General features: G+C 36.4%; 1 protein-coding gene across 1 annotated transcript; it reads left to right on the top strand.

Annotated features, from left to right (window-relative positions):
* Positions 1-27,166, top strand: ZFAND1 (zinc finger AN1-type containing 1). The gene is made up of 8 exons (XM_029223193.1): positions 1-97; positions 2,977-3,019; positions 3,978-4,017; positions 6,432-6,556; positions 6,644-6,735; positions 7,517-7,638; positions 24,869-25,024; positions 25,115-27,166. The coding sequence occupies exons 1-8, from the start codon at positions 43-45 to the stop codon at positions 25,283-25,285; spliced, it is 804 nt and encodes a 267-aa protein (XP_029079026.1). The 5' UTR covers positions 1-42; the 3' UTR covers positions 25,286-27,166.

A 27,166-nucleotide genomic window follows, 5' to 3' on the forward strand; every position in this document is an offset into this window, starting at 1 on the left:
CCTCCCTGCCGCGGCTGTGCCCGCCTCTCGCGGCGCTGGGAGATGGCGGAGCTGGACATTGGGCGGCACTGCCGGGTGGAACAGTGCCGGCAGCGAGGTGATTCTGGAGCCCCCACCTCTGGTCGCGGGAGGGAAGGCCGTGGGGCAAGGCGGAGTCTGAGGAGGCAGGGCGGGCGTGTCCCTTGGGGGGGGGGTCTGCCGTGACATGTGTTGATGCCCTCTATGCCCATGTTTTTTGTTGCCCTTGAGCCTTTGGAAGAGTCTTATGGTCTCCTTGGAAGGGAGCCATGCGATTCCCAAAAACATACCTTGCAGTGTGAACTTTGATTTTCAAGTGCGCCTTGCCAAGTAGTCGCTTCGCGCCCACTCCTTTCTGATGAGCACGGGTAGGGAGGACGCTTCGGTCTGGGAATCGGGAGAGTTCCCTTCTGAACCTGCCACTGCGACCTCGGGCAAGCCACTTCTCTCCCAAACTTTTTGTTTGCTTATCTGTCAGAGCAAGGAGTTGGGTGAGATCAGTTTTTAACCTCATTTTCGCGGGCTGCTCAGGAGACGAGCCCTTAGCATTTCCTCCGGATGATCATTACGCTCTCTCAGCTCTGTCACTCTTTGATTCTGATTATCACTGATTCAGTAAACATTTACTGAGCACCTCTTTTGGTGCTGGGACCACATAAGGGTATAAAATATAGCCCTTTCCACAGAAAAGCTTTCAGGATAGTTAGCTGCTTTTTTAGAGCATTAGTAAGGTGATGTTCTCTCTCCGCTGAACTGAGAGACCTTGTGATACACATAGCCCAATCTAATAGCCAGTGGTAGTGGGGTACAGGCCTTAGAAACATCTGCAGCAGGTATGTCCTGAAGCACTAGAGCCACACAGAATGCTCAGTCTTTGGTTCCTGGCTTTCACTCCAAATGGATGCTACCACATCTGGCTCATACTACGTTGGGTGACAAAATAGGTTTTATCTCCCATTGCAGCTACGGTCATTGGCAGCAGGTAGCCACCCGATCACTGTTGAGAAGGACTCTGGGGTTTAGCCCAGAATTAGTGGGAGTGCTACAGTTGATAATGATACCTGTTGTGTGTGGTGGGCAAAAGGACACAATCCCTGCTAGGTTATTGTTACTTTCAGCACTCTGATTTGTATCTTTCACCACTGGCTGTCATCTTCAGCCATTCAGCAGGCAAGAACCAATGTTTCCTTGCAGATCTTTCATAGGGAAGCTTAGCCAGTTGGGTTTTGACTGTAAGTTATATAATTCTGGTATACCTGATTATCTCTAGCAAGTCCATAATATCTACCATTTGTGACATAGTTCATCTTCCTTTCCAACTTCAGGTGTCTCTTAAAGTGTAAATACCTGAACTGAGGCCAGGGTCTAGCTCTTTTGGACTAGTGGAGAGCAGTTAAGAGTTAGAATACGTTAAGTGAGTATCCTAAATTTCATTTAGTTTCTGGATGAGTAGAAGGATGGTGTCAAGTGTTAGGAAATTATCTTGATCTTAACTCTTACCCCTGGATTCTCTTGGTTTGTGTCTAATATTTAGTTGGTCACCAAAGTCTCAAAATAGTGAGCATGTACATTTTTCCGATTTGAAAGAGACATAAAAGTTTTGTAAAGTATCATATACTTCAGTTTCCTTCTCTTTTTGACAAATGTATACCTACTTTCTTGGTATGAAACAGATACTTACAGTATCATGCTTTCAGGACAACAGTGACAATGCATTAAGTTCGCTTTTCAGGTGAAGGAAGAACTATATTTGGGCCCTCTTGTCCCACAAGCAGAAACATCCAGCGGTCCCTTTGGGTTATAATAGGACCTCTTCTTTTTCTTTTGGGTTAAGATACTCTGTAGGGTGAGATATTTTGGGAGCAATAGTAACTTTCTCTAAAGTGCAGTGCTTTTTGTTTTCATTTTGTGAAAGTGGTGTGATTAGATATAGCCAGCCTCACTTGGCTGTATACTGTAATTTAATATGAGGTACACTGAAAACAGTTTAGAGAAGAAATGATTGTATTCAGTGATTTATGGTCAATTGTCACATCTAAGAATGGATACTTTCATGTGCTTTCCAAAAATTCATTTCCTAACTTAGTTGTTACTTAGTCCTAACTTAGTTTTTCCTCAACAGCAAGGAAAGAAACAATTCAGGACTAAAGTTTGCGGTATCAATCAATCCATCCACTGAATTTCTGGAATTTCTTTGAACACATCTCTACCTAGTCACCACAGGATTTTTCTGAGTTGAGTGTATTCAGAACAAGTTAATTGCTATAATTATTCTTGTTAATTACAGGTATTGCCTTACTATTCTTATCTTTTACATGTATCTCATTTGGTTTTTACAATTACCCTGTGTAGTAGGTGTGGCATATAGCATAGATACATACACACATATATACATATGCACACAAACACAATATACTTATATCTATGTCTATTTTTATGCATATTACCTAATAGTAGAGCTTTGGTTTTGTATACATACACATACATACACTGTATACTATATATCAAATATATATATATATATATAATATGTATGTATATAATCCAAAGCTCTACTGTTAAGTAACTTGCCTAGCATTGCTAGATTAGTAAGCAGTGGAATCAAAATTGAAACCTAGGATTGTCACTTCAAATGCAGGATTTTTGCATTATACAGTCCTCAGAAACAACACCTAGTAAATCTGGGAAACAAACAGAAAACTCACAGGACTTCTTTTTTTCTTTCTGGTTTAGCATGCTACAGCAAGTAACATTTATCTTCTGATAATCCAGTTACTTTCAAAGTGCTTGAGGTTGTGATGGCTTTTGTTTAACCACTGCTTGCTGCACTAGGATATTGTTCAAAAAGGAAAGTTCTCCTATAGCCATAGTTCAGTACTTTAAGATTCTTTTTACTTAAGAAAACTAAATCAAAATCAGTTACTGACCAGAACATATAACATTTCCCCTCAATTTTAGATTTTCTTCCATTTGTATGTGATGGTTGTTCAGGAATATTTTGGTAAGTTAAGTTTTTATGCTTTATTTGGGAATAATTTTAGTGTTTATGAGATTTATTTCTAAAAAGTAGAATGATTTAAAATAGTTTTTACTTTAGCCACTGATATCTGATATTCATTATAGTAATCACTTGGGGAAAAAAAACAAATAGACTAGTCATAGACTCTGATTACTTGTACATATATGTGGCTAGTCTTTAAACTTTCCAGAAATGGGGTGATGTGTGTGATTTTTATGTAAAAGTCATATATATGTCTTTTAATCACAAGGGGAGAACATATCCACAATATAAAGAATATGGTAAAAAAATCCAGTTATGATTATTAGTCTTTATTTTAATTAATAAAATGAAAAGAGCCCAACCTTTATATTTCTTAAATTGAGTACTATACGTCCTTTGCACACACATCATATGCAAAGTAAAACCTGGGAACAAACAAGAATTTTGGAAAATGCATTTTCTTTTCAATTAAACTTTCAAGTATCAGGCATTTAATTTATTAACTAGAGCACTGAAAGAATAAATTCTTTTCAGAAGATGATTCAGAAATATTTATTAGAAGTAAATAAAAATAATGCATATTTTAAAGTCATTCAGAACTAGAACACTCCTTTGACATTTTATTACTGATTATTTTTGAGAAATAAAAGAATCAAAAGGGTCTGCATTTTCACACACCTTAAAGCACTCAAAGTAAAGGTAATTAAGAGTGGTGAATTTTTGTACTCATATTGAAGTTGAATAGTAGTTGGGTTTTAAAACTTTTGAGACTATAGATGCTCTGTCTTTTATTTATCTGTTATTTCAGTTTATTCTTATAGGCAGAGTTGTTAATGTAGTGTGAGTGTAGTTAATCTTAAGGATACTAACCATTAAAATATCTCAAATTACTACAGTTATCTTTAAGTACATTCTTTGATTACATTTAAATAAACACTTTCTTTTGTTGTTATTTAAGCCTTGAACACAGGAGCAGGGAGTCACATAGCTGTCCTGAGGTATGTTAATATCTCCCGGTAAAACATGTTTGTATTTATGTACTTTCATTCAGAATTTGATTCAATTTAATCCCAGTGTACCACAGATTAAAATTTGGCAGACTAAACTGATTATGTAAGAGGATCTTACTTTATTTATATTATTTTTCTCAGTATGTTTTAACATAAAATAGTCTACTTGGTATTTATAAATTTTTGTTCTTATAATTCTTATTCCTTTGTACTTCATTTGTGTTTACGTAGCCTGCTTATAGCTTTAGGCTCTATATTTATAAATACATAATGGAATTAACATCCTCATCATATAATCCTTCCAGTTTGCTTCACTGTTTCGTTCATTTTCACTGGTGCCTGGTGTTAGGATTCTGTGGTAATACATTGTTCTGACTCCATCAGCCTTAGGTCACCAGGAGCAAACCTGTAGTCCAGCAAAATCTCCCTACCCTAATTTGGACCAAATCAAGAGATTAAAAAGGGCTGTTAAATAGAAGGCGAAATATCATCTTTATTACTGATAAAGAATAAGTTGAATGATATAGCTTAGTGTAGAGCCAAAAATGATATAGCTTAGTGTAGAGTCTGCAAAGGAAATCCAGAATTAGGTGGATTTGCCCACCAGTCACAGCAATGCTGCACCAGGTTAGGCTTCCAAGGAAAAAAAAAGAAAGCTGAGCCTAATGTAATTTTCTCAAATTTGTAATCAGAGAAGTTGTTCCACCTCCCTTGGATCAGAGATCAGCAGAAAGTTGAACTGAATTTACTCCATTTGGAAAGAAGCATTTACCTCACATTTTGCAGTTGATATTTATTCCTGCCCACCATTTACCAAACACTTTACTGAGTCTCTTGATTATAGAAAATTAAGGTTAAATGAGCTTCAGTCAAAATCTGGCCCTTTGAAGTTTTGGTGATTTATTTGAGGAAATAAAAATTAAGTAACATATTGGTATTATTCAGGATTACTTGGAAGAAAATACTCATATAGAGTCATATAGTAAACATATTCATGTTTGTTATACAGCTTGTAAATCTTCCCTGTGTTTTCCTTTTTCTTATATGAGTTGATTTCTATGAATGTCTCATAGAATGTCTCTCAATTAGATCTTATTAATTTAAAGGTGAAATAAAAATCTTCTACCTTTAGACCATTGGAATAAATTTGAAAAAATAGTTAAGAAGTTAATTCCAACAAGATGTAACTATCATTTATATAGAGGAATGCCCTTTGGTTATAGATTTCAAGCAATTACAGTTGACCCTTGAACAACATAGGTTTGAACTGTGTGGGTCCCCTTATACGTGGATTTTTTTCACTAGGTATGTACTATACAATGCATTGGATCTGCAGGTGCAGAACTGCAGATATGGAGAGCTGACTGTAAAGTTATACTTGGATTTTCAACTGCGTGGAGGGTTTGTACCTCAGCCCCTGAGTTGTGCAAGGGTCTACTGAGTTCATTCAGTTCTAGAAACCTAGTTACTTAATACTCAAAATAGCCTGAGTGATCTGGATTTTTTTTTATCTCGTAAAAGCTCTTTTTCCTCTGATGTAATATTTGCTAGTAATATAGTATTAAATACAAAATAAAGTATATCGTTGTGTGGGACTTCCCTGGTGGCACAGTGGTTAAGAATCCACCTGCCAATGCAGGGGACATGGGTTCGAGCCCTGGTCCAGGAAGATTCCCACATGCTGTGGAGCAACTAAGCCCGTGCACCACAACTACTGGACCTGTGCTCTAGAGCCCACGAGCCACAACTATTGAGCCTGCGTGCCACAACTACTGAAGCCCACGCGCCTAGACCCCATGCTCCGCAACAAGAGAAGCCACTGCAATGAGAAACCTGTGCACCGCAACAAAGAGTAGCCCCCGCTTGCCGCAGCTGGAGGAAGCCCGTGCACAGAAATGAAGACCCAACGCAGACAAAAATAAATAAATTTATTTTTTTAAAAAAAGAATAGTATATCGTTGTGAAAACTGTCTTTAACCCTCTGTATCATGGAAAAACATATAATTTTAAGTGTTCTTTTACATGTATTTAAGCCTCTAAAACCAGTATAGAAAGTAGATATGACTTGCCATTTGAGGAGTGATGAGCTGATTACCTAAGCGTATTATTATGGAGGCATCTTTGTATAGTATGGTACAAAGTAGAAGACTAAAATTATGGCGAGTAACTGAGTAGTCATTTTAACTTGACTTAGAAGATAAATACACCACAGTAGGAAAACTTTGGAAATGTAGAGCAGTCAGCACAGTAATCATTTCTCACATGAACAGTTTTTATAATCTATGTGAGAATGTGTGAGTTTCTCTTATAAGTTTAAGCAAAAATGATATGGATATCCAGAATAGATTTGTTGATTTGCTTTAAATGTGAAATATAATATGTCCCCCATTTTACATTTTCAGGTTACTGTAATTGAGAGACTGAAGTCAGATACACATACATCTTACCCATGCTCATTCAAGGACTGTGCTGAAAGAGAGCTTGTGCCGGTTATGTGTCCTTATTGTGAGAAGAATTTTTGCCTGAGGTGATCACTGAGACCATTCAAACTCTGTATATCTGTTTAAGTCATATGCAAATACATGAACTAGTGTCACTCTTCTGTTGCTCATAGACATCGTCATCAGTCAGATCATGAATGTGAAGAACTGGAAATCCCTAAGTCTCGTATGGCTGCCACTCAGAAACTTGTTAAAGACATTATTGGCAAGTATCTAGAAAGCTTGTTTTGTTGTTTCCCTACTGCTCTATACTCTATATGAGCTCCAGAGCCCTGCTTCTCGTGTCAGCTTGCCAGTTATGGAAGGTGTTGTTAGCAACCCTGATGGTTATAACTTGCTATTGATTTTGATGACATTCTTGTGACAGTATTTCTCACAAGGCTTTCCAATGAAAATTTGGAAATTCTATGGAAATATCCAACCAGATGTTCTCTTTTGCTGGACCATTTATATCAGCTGGTTAACCATCTTGGCTAAAAATTGTATTCATGAGGCTGAAGTAGTGGTTTACATTCTTTAAAGACTAAAGTTTAAGCCCAGTCAGCTGTCCTATGAATGCTGCTGATATTCTGACATATGAGGAAAGAATGTATCTGTGATTTAGACCAGTCTGTCTGCTACCATGTTAGTTCAGCTGAATTTTCATTTTATATTAAGGGTGTTACTTTAAATTAAATTAAATTAATCAAATTAAAATCTTCTATAACCAAATCTTAAAATTCTCTGTAGAAGTGTTAGTGATTGCTCTGGATTAAATAGATTTAAGCTGGAAAGAGGCACATAACTTGTTTTTGATGTGGAAATCACTTAGGTCAACTCAGTGGTATTTTTCCATTGATCATACCTATAAAATGAATGTGGTCTCTATATATCTCTATAATATGTAATTCATGTACATTTCAGGGCCATAGTTAATAATAATAAAAATAAAACTCTGGAAAATGTAAAAGTTCTTATTTGCTTATATGCTTACACTTATTCCTTAGATTCCAAGAGAGGAGAGACAGCAAGTAAACGACGGAAAGGTGCAAAAAATAGTGAAACAGCTGCAAAGGTAGCATTGATGAAATTAAAGATGCATGCTAATGGAGATAAATCATTGCCACAGGTTGGTCTTAGAGATTTTAGAAAACAAAATGTTCTAAACACAGCTAGAGCTCCCTTTTTACTCTTCCCTCTCATTAAGTATGAGAACCTTATATGTATCATTTCTACTATTACATGGCATCAGTCTGCATAAATAATACATAGTTTTTATGAGTTTTTTTCACTTTATAGAAACAGCAGTAAACCATATGTATCCTTCTTCAACTTTTTTCCTTTACCCTTGGTATCATTTTTTAAAACTTTATCCATGCTGATACGTTGAGTCTTGTTCATTCATTTTGATAGCTCACATTTTTCTGTAGTGTGAATATCCATTTATCCATTCTTTTAGTGAACACAATTCAGATTTCTTGTCCAAGTTGTTTGCTATTATAAACTGTTCAAAAGTGAACATCCATGTGTACTTGTAAGAACATTTCTCTAGGGCAGCTTCTTTAAAACTCCATATTGCCAATTACATTTTCTATAACAGTTCAGTACATATATACATACATACGTACCTTAACACAGTTTCAGTAAGTAACTGATGTGTATGTGTATACCTTATGTGTATGTGTATTTTCTGATATTTTTTATTCTACTTTAAAGATTGTTGATTTTGTAGCCCCTGAAGGATTGAGACCATCAAATTGAAAAACGCTACTCTAGGGAACATACCTAGAAATAGAAAAGCTGGATCATGGGGTTTGCTCATCTTCAGCTTTACTAGATATTTTCAACCTTTTTTTTTTTTTTAATAGATATTTATTGGAGCATAAGTGCTTCACAATACCGAGTTAGTTTCTGTTACACAACAAAGCGAATCAGCCATATGCATACACATGTCCCCATATCCCCTCCCTGTTGAGCCTCCTTCCGATCCTCCCTATCCCACCCCTCTAGGTCATCGCAAAGCACGGAGCCAATCTCCCTGTGCTATGCGGCTGCTTCCCACCAGCCAACTATTTTACATTTGGTAGTGTATATATGTCAATGCCACTCTCCCTTCACCCCAGCTTCGCCGTCCCACCCCGTGTCATTCAGTCCATACTCTATGTCTGCCTCTTTATTCCTGCCCTGCAACTAGGTTCATCAATACCATTTTTTTTTTAGAGCCCATATATATGTGTTAGCATACGGTATTTGTTTATCTCTTTCTGACTTACTTCGCTCTGTATGACAGACTCTGAGTCCATCCACCTCACTACACATAACTCAATTTTGTTTCTTTTTATGGCTGAGTAATATTCCATTGTATATATGTGCCGCATCTTCTTTATCCATTCATCTATCAATGGACATTTAGGTTGGTTCCATGTCCTGGCTATTGTAAATAGTGCTGCAATGAACATTGTGGTGCATGTCTCTTTTTGAATTATGGTTTTCACAGGGTATATGCCTAGTAGTGGGATTGCTGTGTCATATGGTAGTTCTATTTTTAGTTTTTTAAGGAACCTGCATACTGTTTTCCATAGTGGTTGTATCAGTTTACATTCTCACCAGCAGTGTAGGAGGGTTCCCTTTTCACCACACTCTTTCCAGCATTTATTGTTTCTAGCTTTTTTGATAATGGCCATTCTGACCAGTGTGAGGTGATATCTCATTGTAGTTTTGATTTGCATTTCTCTAATAATTAGTGATGTTGAGTACCTTTCTATGTGCCTCTTGGCCATCTGTATGTCTTCCTTGGTGAAATGTCTATTTAGGTCTTCCGCCCATTTTTTAACTGGATTGTTTGTTTTTTTGATATTGAGCTCCATGAGCTGTTTGTATATTTTGGAGATTAATCCTTTGTCTGTTGATTCATTTGCAAATGTGTTCTCCCATTCTGAGGGTTGCCTTTTGTCTTCTTGTTGGTTTCCTTTGCTGTGCAAAAGCTTTTAGCTTTTAAGTTTAATTAAGTCCCATTTGTTTGTTTTTATTTCTTTTACTCTAGATGAGTCAAAAAAGATCTTGCTGTGGTTTATGTCAGTGTTTTTCCTATGTTTTCCTCTAAAGTTTTATAGTGTCTGGCCTTACATTTAAGTCTTTAATCCAATTGGAGTTTATTTTTGTGTATAGTGTTAGGGAGTGTTCTAATTTCATTCTTTTACATGTAGCTGTCCAGTTTTCCCAGCACCACTTACTGAGAGGCTGTCTTTTCTCCATTGTATGTTCTTGCCTCCTTTGTCATAAATTAGGTGCCCATATGTGCGTGGGTTTATCTCTGGGCATTCTATCCTGTACTATTCATGTAAATTTCTGTTTTTGTGCCAGTACCATACTGTGTTGATTACTGTAACTTTGTGGTATAGTTTGAAGTCAGGGAGCCTGATTCCTCCAACTCCATTTCTCTTTTTCAGGATTGCTTTGGCTCTTCAGGGTCTTTTGTGTTTCCATACGAATTGTAAGATTTTTTGTTCTAATTCTGTGAAGAATACCATTGGTAGTTTGATAGGGGTTGCATTGAATCTGTAGATTGCTTTGGATACTATAGTCATTTTCACAATAATGATTCTTCCAATCCAAGAACATGGTATATTTCTCCATCTGTTTATGTCATCTTTGATTTCCTTCATCAGTGTTTTATAGTTTTCTGAGTACAGGTCTTTCGTCTCCTTAGGCAGGTTTATTCCTAAGTATTTTATTCTTTTTGCGCAATGGTAAATAGCAGTGTTTCCTTACTTTCTCTGTCTGATTTTTTATTGTTGGTGTATAAGAATGCCAGAGATTTCTGTGCATTAATTTTGTATCCTGCAACCTTTCCAAATTCATTGATTAGTTCTAGTAGTTTTCTGGTGGCATCTTTAGGATTTTCTATGTATAGTATCATGTCATCGGCAAATAGTGACAGTTTTACTTCTTCTTTTCCAATTTGTATTCCTTTTATTTCTTTTTCTTCTCTGATTGCTGTGGCTAGGACTTCCAAAACTATGTTGAATAAGAGTAGAGAGAGTGGACATCTTTGTCTTGTTCCTGATCCTAGTGGGAATGCTTTCAGTTTTTCACCATTGAGTATGATGTTTGCTGTGGGTTTGTCATATATGGCCTTTATTATGTTGAGGCAGTTTCCCTCTATGCCCATTTTCTGCAGGGTTTTTATCATAAATGGGTGTTGAATTTTGTCTAAAGCTTTTTCTGCATCTATTGAGATGATCATACGGTTTTTATTCCTTAATTTGTTAATGTGGTGTATCACATTGCATGATTTGCATATATTGAAGAATCCTTGCATCCTTGGGATAAATCCCACTTGATCATGGTGTATGATCCTTTTAATGTGCTGTTGGATTCTGTTTGCTAGTATTTTGTTCAGGATTTTTGCATCTATATTCATCAGTGATATTGGTCTATAATTTTCTTTTTTTGTGATATCTTTTTCTGGTTTGGGTATTAGGGTGATTGTGGCTTCGTAGAATGAATTTGGAAGTGTTTCTCCCTCTGTAATTTTTTGGAAGAGTTTGAGAAGGATGGGTGTTATTAGCTTTTCTCTAAATGTTTGATAGAATTTGCCTGTGAAGCCATCTGGTCCTGGACTTTTCTTTGTTGGAAGATTTTTTTTTTAATTTATTTATTTTATTTATTTATTTAGTTTTTGGCTGCGTTGGGTCTTCGTTACTGTGCGCAGGCTTTCTCTAGTTGAGGTGAGTGGGGGCTACTTTTCGTTGCGGTGCACAGGCTTCTCGTTTTGGTGGCTTCTTTTGTTGCAGAGTACAGGCTCTAGGCATGCAGGCTTCAGTAGTTGCAGCACGCAGCCTCAGTAGTTGTGGCTCGCAGGCTCTAGAGCACAGGCTCGGTAGTTGTGGCACACGGGCTTAGTTGCTCTGCGGCATGTGAGATCTTCCTGGACCAGGGTTCGAACCCGTGTCCCCTGCATTGGCAGGCAGATTCTTAGCCACTGCTCCACCAGGGAAGCCCTGTTGGAAGATTTTTAATTATGGTTTCAATTTCATTACTCGTGATAGGTCTGTTTATATTTTCTAATTCTTCCTGGTTCAGTCTTCGAAAATTGTACCTTTCCAAGAATTTGTCCATTTCTTCGTGGTTGTCCATTTTATTGGCATATAGTTGTTTGTTGTAGTCTCTTATGATCCTCTGTATTTCTGCATTGTCATTTGTGATTTCTCCTTTTTCATTTCTAATTTTATTTATTTGCTTCCTCTCCCTTTTTTTCTTGATGAGTCTGGCTAAGGGTTTATCAATTTTGTTTATCTTCTCAAAGAACCAGCTTTTGGTTTTATTGATCTTTGCTATTGTTTTCTTTGTTTCTATTTCATTTATTTCTGCTCTGATCTTTATGATTTCTTTCCTTCTACTGACTTTAGGTTTTCTTTGTTCTTCTTTCTCTAGTTGTTTTAAGTGTAGGGTTAGATTGTTTATTTGAGATTTTTCTTGTTTCTTGAGGTGAGATTGAATTGCTATAACTTCCCTCTTAGAACTGCTTTTGCTGCGTTCCGTAGGTTTTGGGTCATTGTGTTTTCGTTGTCATTTGTTTCTGTGTATTTTTTTATTTCTTCTTCAGTGATCTCTTGGATATTTAGTAGCACAATGTTTAGTCTCCATGTATTTGTGATTTTTACAGTTTTTTTGCTATAATTGATTTCCAGTGTCATAACATTGTAGTCAGAAAAGATGCTTGATACGATTTCAATTTTCTTAAATTTTCCGTGGCTTGATTTGTGATCCAAGATGTGATCTATCCTGGAGAATATTCCATGTGCACTTGAGAAGAAAGTGTATTCTGCCACTTTTGAGTGGAATGTTCTGTAAATATCAATTAGCTCCATCTGGTCTATTGTGTCATTTAAAGCTTGTGTTTCCTTATTTATTTTCTGTTTGGGTGATCTGTCCACTGGTGTAAGTGGGATGTTGAAGTCCCATACTGTCGTTGTGTTACTGTCAATTTCTCCTTTTCATGGTTGTTAGCATTTGCCTTTGTATTGAGGTGCTTCTATGTTGGGTGCATAAACATTTATAATTGTTATATCTTCACCTTGGATTGATCCTTTGATCATTAGGTAGTGTGCCTCCTTATCTCTTGTAACAGTCTTTATTTTAAGGTCTATTTTATCTGATATGAGTATTGCTATTCCAACTTTCTTTTGAATTCCATTTGCATGGAATATCTTTTTCCATCCCTTCACTTTCAGTCTGTATGTGTCCCTAGGTCTGAAGTGGGTCTCTTGTAGACAGCATATATATGGGTCTTGTTTTTGCATCCATTCAGCCAGTCTGTCTTTTGGTTGGGGCATTCAATCCATTTACATTTAAGGTTCTTATCAATATGTATTTACCTATTACCATTTTCTTAATTGTTTTGGGTTTGTTTTTCTGGGTCCTTTTCTTCTCTTGTGTTTCCCACTTAGGGAAGTTCCTTTAGCATTTGTTGTAAAGCTGGTTTGGTGGTGCTGAATTCTCTTAACTTTTGTTTGTCTGAAAAGCTTTTGACTTCTCCATCGAATCTGAATGAGATCCTTGCTGGGTAGAGTAATCTTTGTTGTAGGTTTTTCTCTTTCATCATTTTAATTATATTCTGCCACTCCCTTCTGGCCTGCAGAGTTTCCACTGAAAACTCAGCTGATAACCTTATGGGGATTCCTTTGTATGTTATTTTTTGTTTTTCCCTTGCTACTTTTAATATTTTTTCTTTGAATTTAATTTTTGTTAGTTTGATTAATATGTGTCTTGGTGTGTTTTTTCTAGGGTTTATCCTATATGGGACTCTCTGTGCTTCCTGGACTTGGGTGACTATTTCATTTCCCATGTTGGGGAATTTTTCCACTGTAGTCTCCTCGAATACTTTCTCAGACCCTTTCTTTTTCTCTTTGTCTTCTGGGGCCCCTATAATTTGAGTGTTGGTGTGTTAGTATTGTCCCAGAAGTCTCTGAGATGGTCTTCAATTCTTTTCATTCTTTTTTCTTTATTCTGCTCCTTGGCAGTTATTTTCACCATTTTGTCTTCCAGCTCACTTATTTGTTCTTCTGCCTCTGTTATTCTGTTATTGATTCCTTCTAGCGTATTTTTCATTTCAGTTATTGTGTTATTCATCTCTGTTTGTTTGTTCTTTAGTTGTTCTAGATCTTTGTTAAACAGTTCTTGTATTTTCTCAATCCGTGCTTCCATTCTATTTCTGAGATTCTGGATCATATTTACTATCATTATTCTGAATTCTTTTTCAGGTAGATTGCCTGATTTTTCTTCATTTATTTGGTCTTGTAGGTTTTTACCTTGCTCCTTCATCTGTGACATATTTTTTTGCCATTTCATGCTTTTTTTTTTAATAAGTGGGATTGTGTTCCAGTTTTACTGGTTGTTTGGCCTGAGGCTTCCAAGACTGGAGTTTTTAGGCTATTGGGTAGAGCTGGGTCTTGGTGCTGAGATGAGGAACTCTGTGAGCCCTCACTCTGATGAATATTCCCTGAGGTCTGAGGTTCTCTGTTAGTCCAGTGGTCCAGACTCGGAGCTCCCACTGCAGGATCTTCCGCCCAACCCCATGCTCACAAATCAAGATCCCACAAGCCACGTGTGGTGGCAAAAAAAAAGAGAGAGAACAATAACAAAGTAAAAAATAAAATTAGATTAGGAAACTAACAGATATGTTAGAAAGAATGTAAAAATAAAAATATAGATGAATCAACAACTGGAAGGTACATCAGTACTACAGTAGTAAAAAAGAGAAGAGAAAAGAAAAAAAAAGAAAAAAAAGGAGGGGGGAAGGCCTTGGCTGTGGAGAGTGGGGCCTAAGCAAGGATGAGGTTTGGGTGGTGGGCGGGGCCAATGCTCAGATCCCACAGGGCTGGAAAAGGCTCTGGGGGCTGTGGGGATGGGGCTTAGGCTCAAGGAACAGAAGGGGCTCAGGCGTGCCTCCCACTCCTGGGCTCAGAGAGCAGGGGACCTCACCTGGGAGCCTAGCAGGCTTCCTGGGCTCGAGTGGGCAGAACAGACACCCTCCTTTCCTCTCCTGCTCCTCTGGTCTGGGGTCTGGGAGGACCTCTACTGCCTGCCTCTCCTGATCTCCCTGGCCTCCTTCCTATGCCCCCAAGGACCCACACAGCCTGTAGTGGGCTTGGAGAGCAGGGGATCGGCCTGGGAGCTCAGCAGGCGAGTGGGCGGGGCAGTCGCCCTCTGTTCCTCTCCTGCTCCTCCCGGAGGGCCCCTTCCGCCTGCCTCTCCTGATCTCCCTGGCCTCCCTCCTATACCCTCAAGGACCCACGTGGCCTGTAGTGGGGTTTGGAGGGTGGGGGACCGGCCTGGGAGTTCAGAGGCTCCCTGTGCCCAAGTGGGCAGGACAATTGCCCTCTGCTCCTCTCCCGCTCCTCCTGGATGGCCTCTCCCGCCTGCCACTTCTGATCTCCCCAGCGTCCCTCCTATGCCCCCAGGACCCTCATGGCCTGGATGGAGCTTTGTGTGTGTGTGCGTGGGGACCAGCTTGGGAGCTCAGCAGGCTCCCCGGCCCCGTGGGCCAGGCGATCGCCCTCTGCTCCTCTCCCACTCTTCCCAGAGAGTCTCTCCCACCTGCCTCTCCTGATTTTCCCAGCCTCAAGGGTGCCGGTCTTGTCTGGCCTCCACTTCTCCTCCTGCCTCGGTCCCCCTACATCCTACCGGTTCACTCTGCGTTTCCTCCCATCTCCTTGGGGGTTAAAGTCCCCCACCAGTGGCTGACAGGTGCCCTAGTTGTGGGGAGATGCTAACTCCACATCTTCACACACTGCCATCTTGCCTTCTCTCCTCCTTGTCAACTTTTTATTTTAAGTAGTACAAATTTATCTCCTTCTTGTAGTGTCTGAGAGTTTCAGTGTTTCTTGCCACCGTAGGGTATTATTCATTGTTACCAATCTGATAGATGTGAAATGATACTTCAGTGAGGTTTAAAGTTGAATTTCCCTGTGACTAGTGAGGTTCAGCTACTTTGCATATGTTTATTGGATATTGGGCTTTCTTTTGTGAATTATTTGTTCATATCCTTTGCCCATGTTTTCTGTTGGGTTGTGGAACTTTTAGAAAGGTTTATAAAAGTCTATATATTCTGAATTCTAATCTTTTTTTGATTAAGTATGTTACACAAATCTTCTCTCAGTCTGTAGCTTGTCTTCACTTTGCTTTTGATCTCTTTAGTAATTCAGACTTTCTAAATTATAATACACTCAAATTTATTAATGATTTCATTAAGATTGTACTTTTAAAAATGTTATTTTCTTACATTTTCCTTTAAAAGTTTTATTTTATATTTTTGTTTAGCTCTTTATTCCATCTGGAATTTAATTGTAAGTAAGTAGAGGTAGAGATTTCTTCCTTCCCCTCCCCACCCAATGGGTTACCTATCGTTGTAACTTAAGATATTGAAGCGTTCATCCTTGTAATGACATTTCTGTCATACACCAGATTCTTTTGTATATGTGGGACTAGTCTGGGGATCTCAGTTCAGTTCCTTTGGTCTGTTTGTCTCTCTTTGCATTAATTTAAACTGTCTTAATTATAATAGCTTTATAATAAGTAGGACAATCCTCTCCACCTCATTCTTTGCTTTCAACTGTGTCTATTCTTGGCCATTTATTCTTTTGTAAAAATTTCAGGATCACTTTGTCCTGTTCTGTTAAATGGTGATTTTGATAGAAGTTGTGCTGAATTTAAAATTAGAGACAGTTGACATCTTTAAAATTTCACTCTTCCCATTCATCTCCATGGTCTATCCAACTTTATTTAGGTCTTCTTTTATGTCTTTAAGGAACATCTATAATGCTTACCATACATATTTTATATGTCTTTTCTTAGGTTTGTTCTTAGGCTTTTCATAATTTTTGCTGCCATTGTAAATGGTAATTTTTTTAAATTAACATTTTTCTAATTGTTTATTCCTGGTTGTTTTATAATGCCCTTCCATCCAGCAAATAGACTCTAATAGTTCCCATAGTTTATAGATTTCCTGGCTTGTTTTCTGTGCAGTCACATCTTCTGCAAATGACAATTTTGTGAGTTGTTTTTTTTTGTTTTTATTTTTTTTCAAATTTGCTTTTCTCTTGCTCTTCCACCTTCTCATTATTATTGTTTGTGTTAGTGCATTGGCTGAAATCGCCACAACAATGTTGAATAATATGAGTAATAGCAGGCATTTTCATCATATTTCTGACTTTTAATGCAAATTATTCTAAAGTTTTGTCATTAAAGATTATATTTGCTGTAGATTTTTGATAGTAGCCTTCCTTAGGTTAACAATATTTTTCTATTCCTAGTTTTCTAGGAATTTATATCAAGAATAGGTATTAAATTTTGCTGTAATTTTTTTTCCTCCATCTAGTAAGATGATTATGTTGAGTTTTTTTCCCTTATCAATGTGGTAAATTACATTGATCAATTTTTTTTGTTGTGAATCACCCACATATTCTGGGATGAACCAGTTCACTCTGGTATATAATTCTTTTAAAATGTGCTGCTAATCTGATTTACTAATATATTATTTAGTGTTTTGTCTTCACATTAGTAGCCAACAAATAAAATTAGTTGAGTAGCTTTCCCTCTTCTATTCTTTGAAATATTTGGGTATTATTTGTTCTTGAAGGTTTGGTAATGGTTGTTATAACTTTCAGATTTGTTGCCTTTTTTTTTTTTTTTTTTTTTGTGATACACGGGCCTCTCACTGTTGTGGCCTCTCCAGTTGCGGAGCACAGGCTCTGAACGCGCAGGCTCAGCGGCCATGGCTCACGGGCCCAGCCACTCTGCAGCATATGGGATCTTCCCGGACCAGGGCACAAACCCGTGTCCCCTGCATCGGCAGGCGGACTCTCAACCACTGCACCACCAGGGAAGCCCTGTTGCCTTTTTTTGAGGGGAGAATTTTGAATACTATTTTAATGTATTAAATAGTTCTTGGCTTATTTGGGTACTCTGTGTCTTCTGAAATATATTTTGGTAAATAACATCTTTCTTAAAAATTTCTGTTTGATGTAGATCTTTCAGTTTATTGTTATAAAATTGTTCAACTTATTTTCTTATGTTCCCAAATCTCTATTGTGTCTTTCATTAGTCATTCTTAATATTTTTCATTCGTACTTTTCTTTGATTTCCCCTTGAACAGTCTTGCTAGAGGTTTGTGTTTACTTTTTAAATTTATATTTTAGTTTCTTCAAAGAATCATGTTTTGGTTTTATTGACCTCTCTATTGTTTCTTTGCTTTCTGCTTTGCTAATTTTGCTCTTATATTATTATTTTTTTTCTGCTTTGTTTACATTCTCTCTGATGTTCTTTTTCTAACTTCTCACACTGAATAATGAGCTTGCTTATTTCAACCTACTTGTTAGGTGTATTTTTTTTTTTTTTTTGGTAACTTTATTTTGATACAGTTTCAAACCAAAAAGTTGCAAGAATAGTACAAAGAATATTTTCATATTTGTTACCCAAATATACCAGTTATTTACATTTTGTCCTGTTTGTTATTTCATTTGCATTCTCTCTCTGTCCATAGGTATATGTGTGTGCATGCTTACTAATTTTTGTTTGGCTTGATGTATCAGTTTCTAAAACAGATGGTATCAAAATCCCACTGTAGCTGTGGTTTTGTCAGGTTTTTTATTCCTGTAACTCTAATAGTTTTGCTGAGTTGTATATTATCAGATACATTGAATTTCTTCATCATTATGTCTTCTTTATGAATTTTGCCTTAAATCCAGTTTTGAATTATAATAATATTGTTTCATTACCTTTCTTTTGATGAATAGTTAACTATTATGTCTTTATCCCTTTATATTCAACTTTTCTTGTTGTTTTATTTTTAGGGTGTTTCTTGTAAGCAGCATGTAGCTGGACTTTGTTTTTTTAATCCAATTTGATAGTATCTTTCTTTTATAGGTGAGTTGAACCCAATTATATTTATTATGATCACATGTATTTGAATGTATTTCTTCCATCTTATGTTTTTTGCTCATCATCCTTTTCCTTTTATTATTTATTTCTCTCCAGTCATTTTTTGTATCGACTGAATTTTCTGTATTCCCTTTCATTCTGCTGGTTTAGAAACCATTGATTATAGTCTTCTTTGCATATCCTTAATATTTCTTTTTTGAAAACTTCTTTATTTGTTTTTAAAATTATAAAGATACATACTTTCAACAAGGGTAACTTAAAAAAATTGTATAAAAGAAAAAAGCTAAACACACCCTCCTGTGCTCATGTCCATCTCAACTGAGGATGGTTTTGCCCCCTTGGGGACATCTGACAATGTCTAGAGACATTTTTGGTTGTCACAGTTGGGCATGGGGGTGCTGCTGGTATCTAGTGGGTAGAGGCCAGGGATGCTGCTAAATGTCCCACAGTGTACTAAATGTCCCACAGTGTACAGGACAGCACCCACAGGAGAGAATTTTCTGGTCTAAAATGTCAATAGTGACATAGTTGAGAAGACGTGCTCTAAAGTATCCAAAAATATTATTCACATTACTTTGCAATTCTTTTATTACTTAAAACATAATAGCAAAAACTTCTATAGCACTAACTTTGTTCCAGGCCCTCTTCTATCACATTTAATCCTCACAACAGGCTTGTGAAATATGTACTATTATCTCTGCCTAATAGACAAGAAAACTGAGGCACAAAAAGGTTAAGTAACTTGGTAGTAACACAGCTGGTAAGTGGAGAGCTGCAAATTGAAACCAGGGAGACTGCCTCAGAAACCATGTTCTCAACACACCTAACACTTTATCTTGGAGCATGCAGGTCTATAGTTAGAACTTCTTCCCCTGTATCATTAATATTTGTGTGTGTTTATACATATATGTACTGACACATATCATTTATATATATATACGCACCCATGTATATATGTGCATATACATGTGTATAATTTTACCTGTGAAAATGGCTATTGGTATATGCATACAAAGACATAAAGAGTGTTTTAGGGTCATTATTTCATAAAAATGGCATGATATTCCTTTAGTTAACACTTTTTTTGGAATACGTGCTATATATCAGGTTCTGGGGATACAACAGTAGGTAAAACAAACCTGGGGATACAACAGTAGGTAAAACAAAGTCCCTGCCCATATGAAGTTTATATTCCAGTAGGATGAGACCGCTATTAAATATATACTACAATTTCAGATGGTGACTAAGCCTATGGATAAAAATAAAGCCCACTTCAGGTAGGTAAGATATCCTTTTATCTCTATATATTCTTCTTATGAATGCCTAACAGAAGTTCCCCCAAGGGAACTGGTATGGTTCTAAATCATTTTCTTTAAAAGCTTGGATAATTTTCCAAGTGGTGTGGATCTACTGTGACTTATATCACCATTTTCCTATTGATGAACATTCACTTCCGTTTCCAGTTTTGGCAACTGTGCTAAGAAGTTTCCTATTTCTGTGAGATAAATTCCCTGGAGTGTGTTTTCTGGGTCAAAGGGTATGTGTATTTTAAATCTTAATAGATGTTGCCAAGCTGCTTTACAAAGTTGAAACAATTTACATTTCTACCATCAGTAATTATAATAGTCAACTTTTATTGACTGATTGCACTATGCCAAGCATTGTTTTGTGGCTCTAGATTTTTATCTCCCTTAGTACTCATGACTGTCATGTGATATATTATTATCCTCATTTCACAGATTAGTAATCTGAAGTGAAGTGCTGTTAAGATCACTCACGTGGTCAGAGCCTGCCATTCTACCCTGTTTATTATTATACTGCCTCTTGTGGCCATACATGAGAGTACCTTTCCCCTCCAGTGGTTTCCAGTAGTTGTTTATCTTTTAAAATGTATTCCAGTCTAATGGCTGTGAAAAGATATTTCCTGATTGCTTTACTTTGCATTTCCTTGACCACTGTTCAGTTTGAGCATCTTTTGTTATGTTCATTGGCCATGTATGATTGCTCTTCCTTGAATTGCCCATGCATATCCTTTGATCATTTTTCTTTTAGGTTGTTATTTTTATTTCATTTATATTTTGTTTGGTCAACTATGGAAACTCTTGGAGTAGAATGGATATTAATCCTTTATCTATAATCAATCCGCTTTGGAATCTTTTTTCAAAATCTGTCAGACATCTTGATTTTACTTAGGTATCTCATTGACATATCAGGGTTCTAAATTTTTCTAAGGTCTGTCTTTCATTTCTGTTTTCTTAGGGTTTTCATTTTTTTATCTGTCTTTAATAGATCTGGAATTTGATTTTAGCATATGATATGAGCTAAGGACCCAATTTTATTTTCTTCCAGTTGATTAGCTAGTTTCTGCCAACCAATTAAAGAATTCATCTTTGTCCTATTGAATTGAAATACCAAATATCACCTTCATGATAAGTTTAAAATTTATTTTTACTAGATCAGTTTTTGGATTTCCTATTCTATTCCATTCATCTATTTCTTATTCATATGTTAATACCAAGTTGATTTGATATAATAACTTTATAGAATGTTCAATATATGATAATGTAAGTCCCATCCATATTTTTCCATAGTTTTTCTTAGCAGTTTTTTTTTTTTTGCTTTATTCATCCATATGAACCTTGTGATTATTATATACAATTTTTTTTTTAATCTCTCGGGATTTTCACGGTTGTCATAATGGGACAAGGTTGTAAGTGACAGACTCCAGCAGATACTGTTAAAGAATATAGCCTCTTTAAAGGTCAAAATGTAGAAACTGAAAGAAATCATTATAAAAAGCAAGAGAGAACACAACATGGTTTTAGGCAGAAATGTGGCTTCTCGTATCTTTCAAAGTTTCCCACAAGGATGTTGGCTGTGAATAATAGTGCCTACAGGAAGTGAGAAATCTGTCATTTATGAGAAGCCTGATTTGCCATTCTCAGGAGGATTTTATTACCCAGTTGGCCTTTTCCTTTTGATTCTGGGGATTCTGGCTCCTTCCCTACCCACAAGGTGCAAGTAACTGAGGCAAAACCTCCTTGATACATTATCAAGTGATTTCTGTGAAGTTGGGTGAAGTAAAATTCAACTTCCTGCAGCATCTATTAACAAGTCCTGACTGAGGATCATTCCTGAAGGATTCTCTGAATTTGCATTATATGATATATATTAATTTTGAGAGAAATGACATTTTTATGACATCATCTTCCTATCTAAGAACTTTACGTCTTCTCTTTTAGATCGCATTTTATTGCCTTCTGTAACATTTTATATTTTTCTTCATTTAAGTTTTATTACTCTTTGCTTATTTTCATCTCTAATTATCTTATGGGTTTTCTTTGTGAATAGAATATTTCCCTTTACCTCTATTCCTAGTACTTATTGTTAATATAGAAGAAAAAGGTCTTGAATTCTGTAATACTCATCTTATTCAATCACATCGCCAAATTCTTCTATTTATTTTAGAAGTTTTGTTTTTTTTTTTTGCCTTTGACTTCCTAGGTATACAATCACATCCCATTGACAAGTAGCTTAGTTTTTATTTTTCAATAATTATATTAGTTATTTCATTTTCTTGTATTATATTATCTATAATCTTCAGTATAATGTTTTGTAATAATAGTGATAATAGGCATGTACTTACCTTTAAAATTTTTAACGTGTATAATTAAATACCAATTCTTCTCTCAAAATCTAAAGTTACTTGGTATTGTATCCTCTTGAATAAGACAAAGAGTTTGACATGGCTTTATGCAGTTGAATATCTTCCATCCCATCATCTTTGTTCACACATGATTATTTTTAAGTCACTTGCTATTTAAATTTACCAATATATTTTTTGTTTCTTTTTTCCTTAAGACTCACTTTTATTTTGGCTAAAGTCCATTCTTTAGCAGTTCATTCATTAAGAGTCTTTGTTGGTAAACTCTTTCAGTCTTTTGTTTGTCAGAAACTGCCCTAATTTTCCCTCACTTGAGCTGGATTATCTGTTAGATTCTCTCAACGCTGAATATACTATTCATTGGCTTCTTTTGTCTATTGTTCAGGAAACTTGTGCTGTAGATCTTATTCTTGTTGCTTTTTGGGTAATTTTTCTTTCTTTTTTGTGTGTGTGTAGCTTTTAAGATTTTATCTATGATATTTTCCAGTTTCAGTGCAATGTTGCTAGGTGTGGATTTGTTTTAATTACACAGCTTGACCCTTGAGATAGATTTTAAAATCTGACTTATCTCTTACTCTTGGAAAATTATTATTTTCTTTCTGAATATTACTTACTTTTCTTCTCTTCTGAAACTCTTACTAGACATATTTTAGAGATTTGTAACTTCTATCTTTATGTCTATTTGTGCTGCCTTCTAGATGACTGCTTCCATTCATCTTCCAATCAATTAAACCTTTTTATTGAAGATTATAGAAATTTAGTGTGCTTGAATTTCTTATTTCAGAAACTGTATTCTTAGGTTTTTATATTTCTAATTGGATCTTCATAGCTTTTCCTGTTTCGTTTCTGCCTGTTTCGGTTTTACAATTTTCTGTTCCATTTTTATGAATATTATTCTTTATCTCCTTGTACATTCTAAATAACTTTTATAAATGTCTTTTTCAAGTTTATTTAGTTTCACCTGCCCAGAATAAGTTAACCTTTGATTTGTTTTGAAATTTCGGCGTACAGCTTCTGCATGTTCGTGTTGAGTAGGAGTTTCTTTCTGTGTCTCTCTTACTGTTTTCACTCACCTCTCCCTGCTAGCAGTCTCACATTTTCTTCCACAGGCCCACCTACCCATGACCTCTGTTCCAAACCCAAGTTTGAGATTGACACTTTTTGCTTCTGTTCTATGAAGATTTTCAGATTATTACAGATCCATTTACTGAGCTGGAAGGCTTTGGCTTTGTTCACTGTCAAGAGGTTATATCTGTGCTTTTCTGCCTCCCTGTATATCGGTTTTTGTAAGCAACAGCCTACATCAACATTCAACAGTAACTTCTTAAGCCTCCTTTCCTGGAGTGCACGTCCCACACAAGCTCCTGCTTTCAATCAGTGAGCTAGACGTAGGTGCCCCATCACCATGTGACACTGTTATTTCCTGTTAACCCAAAAGCTCTTCCTCTTCTGGAGCCCTGAAAGCCTGTGGCTTAGCCTGCCTACTGTCACTTTGCCTTTCTGTTTCATTTTTGGATCCTCAGACTTATTTATTTTTTTACTTTTAGGTGAGGGTATATCTTTTTAAATTTCTCTTTCAGATTAATGTTCTTGTTGCTGTGTTTTTGGAGCAAGGACTATGAGGTTATAGAGTTGGCCCAAAGCTTGAATTTCCAATGATTTCTTATTTTTCTTTTAATACTTGTTCTCTGTAATAATGCACTCCACTGGTCTCTAACAAATCTAAATTCCTTAGTGCTGAGATAGAAATTGTGTTGAATCTATTATTTCTTAGAATAATTGTGATCTTTCCCTACAACTTAGGGATCCTCCAGTTATGCTGAAATATTTACTGTAGCAGGAATTGGTCTGTAAAGCCAGCACTTCTTTAAAGCGATTTTAGGAAGAAGGGAAAATCAGAAGCCAATACCTTTGCTCCTCTTCTTGTTTTCTACATTTGTTAATTTTGCAAGAAAGTACAATATAAAGGAAGCATACAGGGTATAGAATACTGGAGGAACCATCTCCAGATTTCTGAATCTTTCTCTTTTGTTGATATGGTGCTTGTCTAACTTTTTTTTTTTTTTCGTTTCTTTGTTTTTGAAAGCCCTGCTGTCTCTAAATATGTAGTGAGGTCTTTCAGGTGAAAAGATATGTTATATGTCTCAGGAATCTTTTAATTGTAAGTGACAGAAACTTGACAGAAACCAACTAGCTTACTCAAAACAATTTTTCTTTTTCTCACATAATGGGGAGTGCTGCACTGATCTGGTCTCAAGGTATGACTGAATTCCAGGACTCAAATGCTGTTGAAAGAGGCCATCTCTTTCCTTGACTTCTCTTTCTGTGAGTTAGACTCACTGTTTTTCATTTGAGGAAACTTTTCCACATTGGTTCAGGAATGGCTGAGAGGCATGGAGGATAGCTGCAGGCAACCTCAGGTTTAATTCAGCAAGACTTAAAAAAAACTCTGGAAAAATATTGCTCCTCCCTGCCCCCAGGTTTTGAATGTAAAATCCCAGGAAAGGACCTTGATTGGCCTAATGTAGGTCACATGCCTATTTTTTCATAGATCATCCTGACTAGGGTCTTAGATCCTCTGCCCATGCATTTAGGTGGATGCTGGGGTTCTATGATTGTATTCCCACTAGAAGTTGTATCATTAGAGGGTAATCCTTCTCTGACCAGGAGAAGAGAGGAAGAAATGTCACCAGACAAAAACAGATGTCCATTTCATGTATATAATCTGTATTTTAACTTTTTATTTTTACAGACGGAAAGAATTTACTTTCAGGTTTTCTTACCTAAGGGGAGCAAAGAGAAGAGTAAGCCAATGTTCTTTCACCAGCAGTGGAGCATTGGAAGGGTCATAGACTTTGCAGCTTCTTTAGCCAGTCTTAAAAATGACAATAACAAATTAACACCTAAGGTAACAACAGGTTATAACTTTTTCCCTAAAAGTTTTAGAATACTCTATAAAGCACGTTTATTACATTATGATGTATCTCTCTCTTAACAGAAATTGAGATTATGTCACAGTACCTCAGGAGAAGCCTTACCCTTGGATCATATTTTGGAAACCTGGATTGCTAAGGAGGATTGTCCTTTATACAATGGTGGAAGTATTATCTTGGAATATCTGAATGATGAAGAACAGTTTTTAAACAATGTTGATTCTTACTTGGAATAGTCATTCAGGGAGTCAAGCTAGAAATCACGAGGAAAATTCATTGTTAATCAAATTCTTTTAACAGAATTTGAAAAATTCTATGTATTTTTTATTTTTAAAACTTGCTTTTTATTTCATATTATGTCATAATTTACATTATCGGTCTTCTGTTAAATTGGATTTGAATTTTTGTGTTTTCAGGTTTAACTATGAATTGACATTTAGCAAATTCTCTTATCTAATTAACTTTTATTAGGTTATGCTGTAATAACAACAACAAAGATATATTTCTCATTTGGTTAATGTCGGCTTTGATTGGCTGTGACTCTGCTCCATGTTGTCTTTACTCCAGAATCTAATAGGAAGGAATGACCCCTTTTGGGGACATTGCCATTCTTATGGCAGAAGAAAGAGATGGCTCTTAGAAGATAACATGTATCACTTTTGCTTTACGCAAGACACATGACCAAGCCTACCATCATGGAGCCTTAGTATCCACCTACATCATGATATATAAATTGATGTGTATACATGAATCATAGAAACTTAGAGGTCATCTCACTCACTCTTCAAAGTTTGTGGATGAGGAGTCTCAGGCCTAGGAAGGGAAAATTATTTTCTTGTTGTCACCTAAGTGCTTTGGGGCATATCTCTGATTAAAAAACTCCCTCCAGTAGGATTCACCATTTTATCTGTATCATATAGTACAGATAAGAAGAAAGATGGGATAGCTAAACTACATTACAAGTCCTTTATATATATACCAAAGCAAAACACATGCCAAAAGTAACTACATTTTACCAACACATTAAAATTAATGCTCCTGACTGATGTGTTCTATCTATACTCAGCAAAGTACTACTATAGAGAAGAAATAGAAGTTATTTCTGTTTGTTATTTGTCCCTTTCCTACTTTGCGATAGACAGGGATAGTGGCTTTAGGTTTAATTAAAGGAATAAACTCACAGTGTTCATTTCATCTCTAATTCTTTCTTCATATTATTTTCATGCAGTGAATGGAGATAACTTCTGACTTCTATCAGCTGCTTATACATTCATTTATTAACCTAGTTATTCAAGTACCTACTAAATGTAAGGATTTGATTCCAACTGCCGTGGTGGATACAATGAGGAGATGTATACGTACTTAAAACTATAATACAAAGCAGTGTGGCAAGTGCCAAAGAATATATAGAAAGTATAGCTATGTTCTAATAGCTCTTTTATCAGAAACCATAAGACCAGAAGTAGAAATAATCTTTAAATATGTTCCCAGATACCAGAAAGTTTTAATACAAATACCTTAGCATCTGCATAATTACTTGCACATGGTAGATGACCAACACATGTCTCATGAATTGAACTGAAGCTAAATATACCAGAAAAAATACCAATGCGGGTTGAAAAGAAGGGAAGTAAGGTGAGCAGAGATTGAGCTACACTTGAGACTAAAGAAGAGGTCCTGTCAATGATTAGAAAAGAGACAAAGCAGCATGGAGGGAAGGACTTAACGTCATCTGGTCCCAGATAGTGGAGCAAACTAGTCTGTAAGAGACACAGGTGCCAGCATTCTTGGAGGCTCTATGGACAGGAGCTCCGGCCTGAGAAGTCTCCTAAAGAGAACAAGATTGTGGGCACGAGAGGAAGTCCCCCCAGTGTCTCGTTTCCAAATTACTCTGAAATCAGACATCTTTCTCAGGCTTTCTTTTAGGGCTTTCAGTTGAGTCCGCTTAATATAATTCTAGGGTTGGCTGTCCCCACCCCTCCTTAGAATCTTTCTACCCGCTCACAGGCAACTAGAATTACAAGCAGAAAACCCACAAGTAGAAAAATGTTTTAAATTCAGATAAATATCGAACTACAGTATGATACAAATGAGCTTAAGCTTCATATAATCAGCCA

The sequence above is a fragment of the Monodon monoceros genome, unplaced genomic scaffold (genome assembly GCF_005190385.1).
Source record: "Monodon monoceros isolate NGI ecotype Baffin Bay Population unplaced genomic scaffold, NGI_Narwhal_1 Super_Scaffold_14, whole genome shotgun sequence".
In the NCBI taxonomy this organism is placed as follows: Eukaryota; Metazoa; Chordata; class Mammalia; order Artiodactyla; family Monodontidae; genus Monodon; species Monodon monoceros.

What these genes read in the sequence shown, in the direction of transcription:
- ZFAND1 (XM_029223193.1), top strand. Translation starts at nt 43, where the DNA reads ATGGCGGAGCTGGACATTGGGCGGCACTGCCGGGTGGAACAGTGCCGG. An exon ending in GGAACAGTGCCGGCAGCGAG is followed by an intron (nt 98 to 2,976) that starts GTGATTCTGGAG and finishes CCTCAATTTTAG; the next exon opens with ATTTTCTTCCATTTGTATGT. An exon ending in GAGAAGAATTTTTGCCTGAG is followed by an intron (nt 6,557 to 6,643) that starts GTGATCACTGAG and finishes TGTTGCTCATAG; the next exon opens with ACATCGTCATCAGTCAGATC.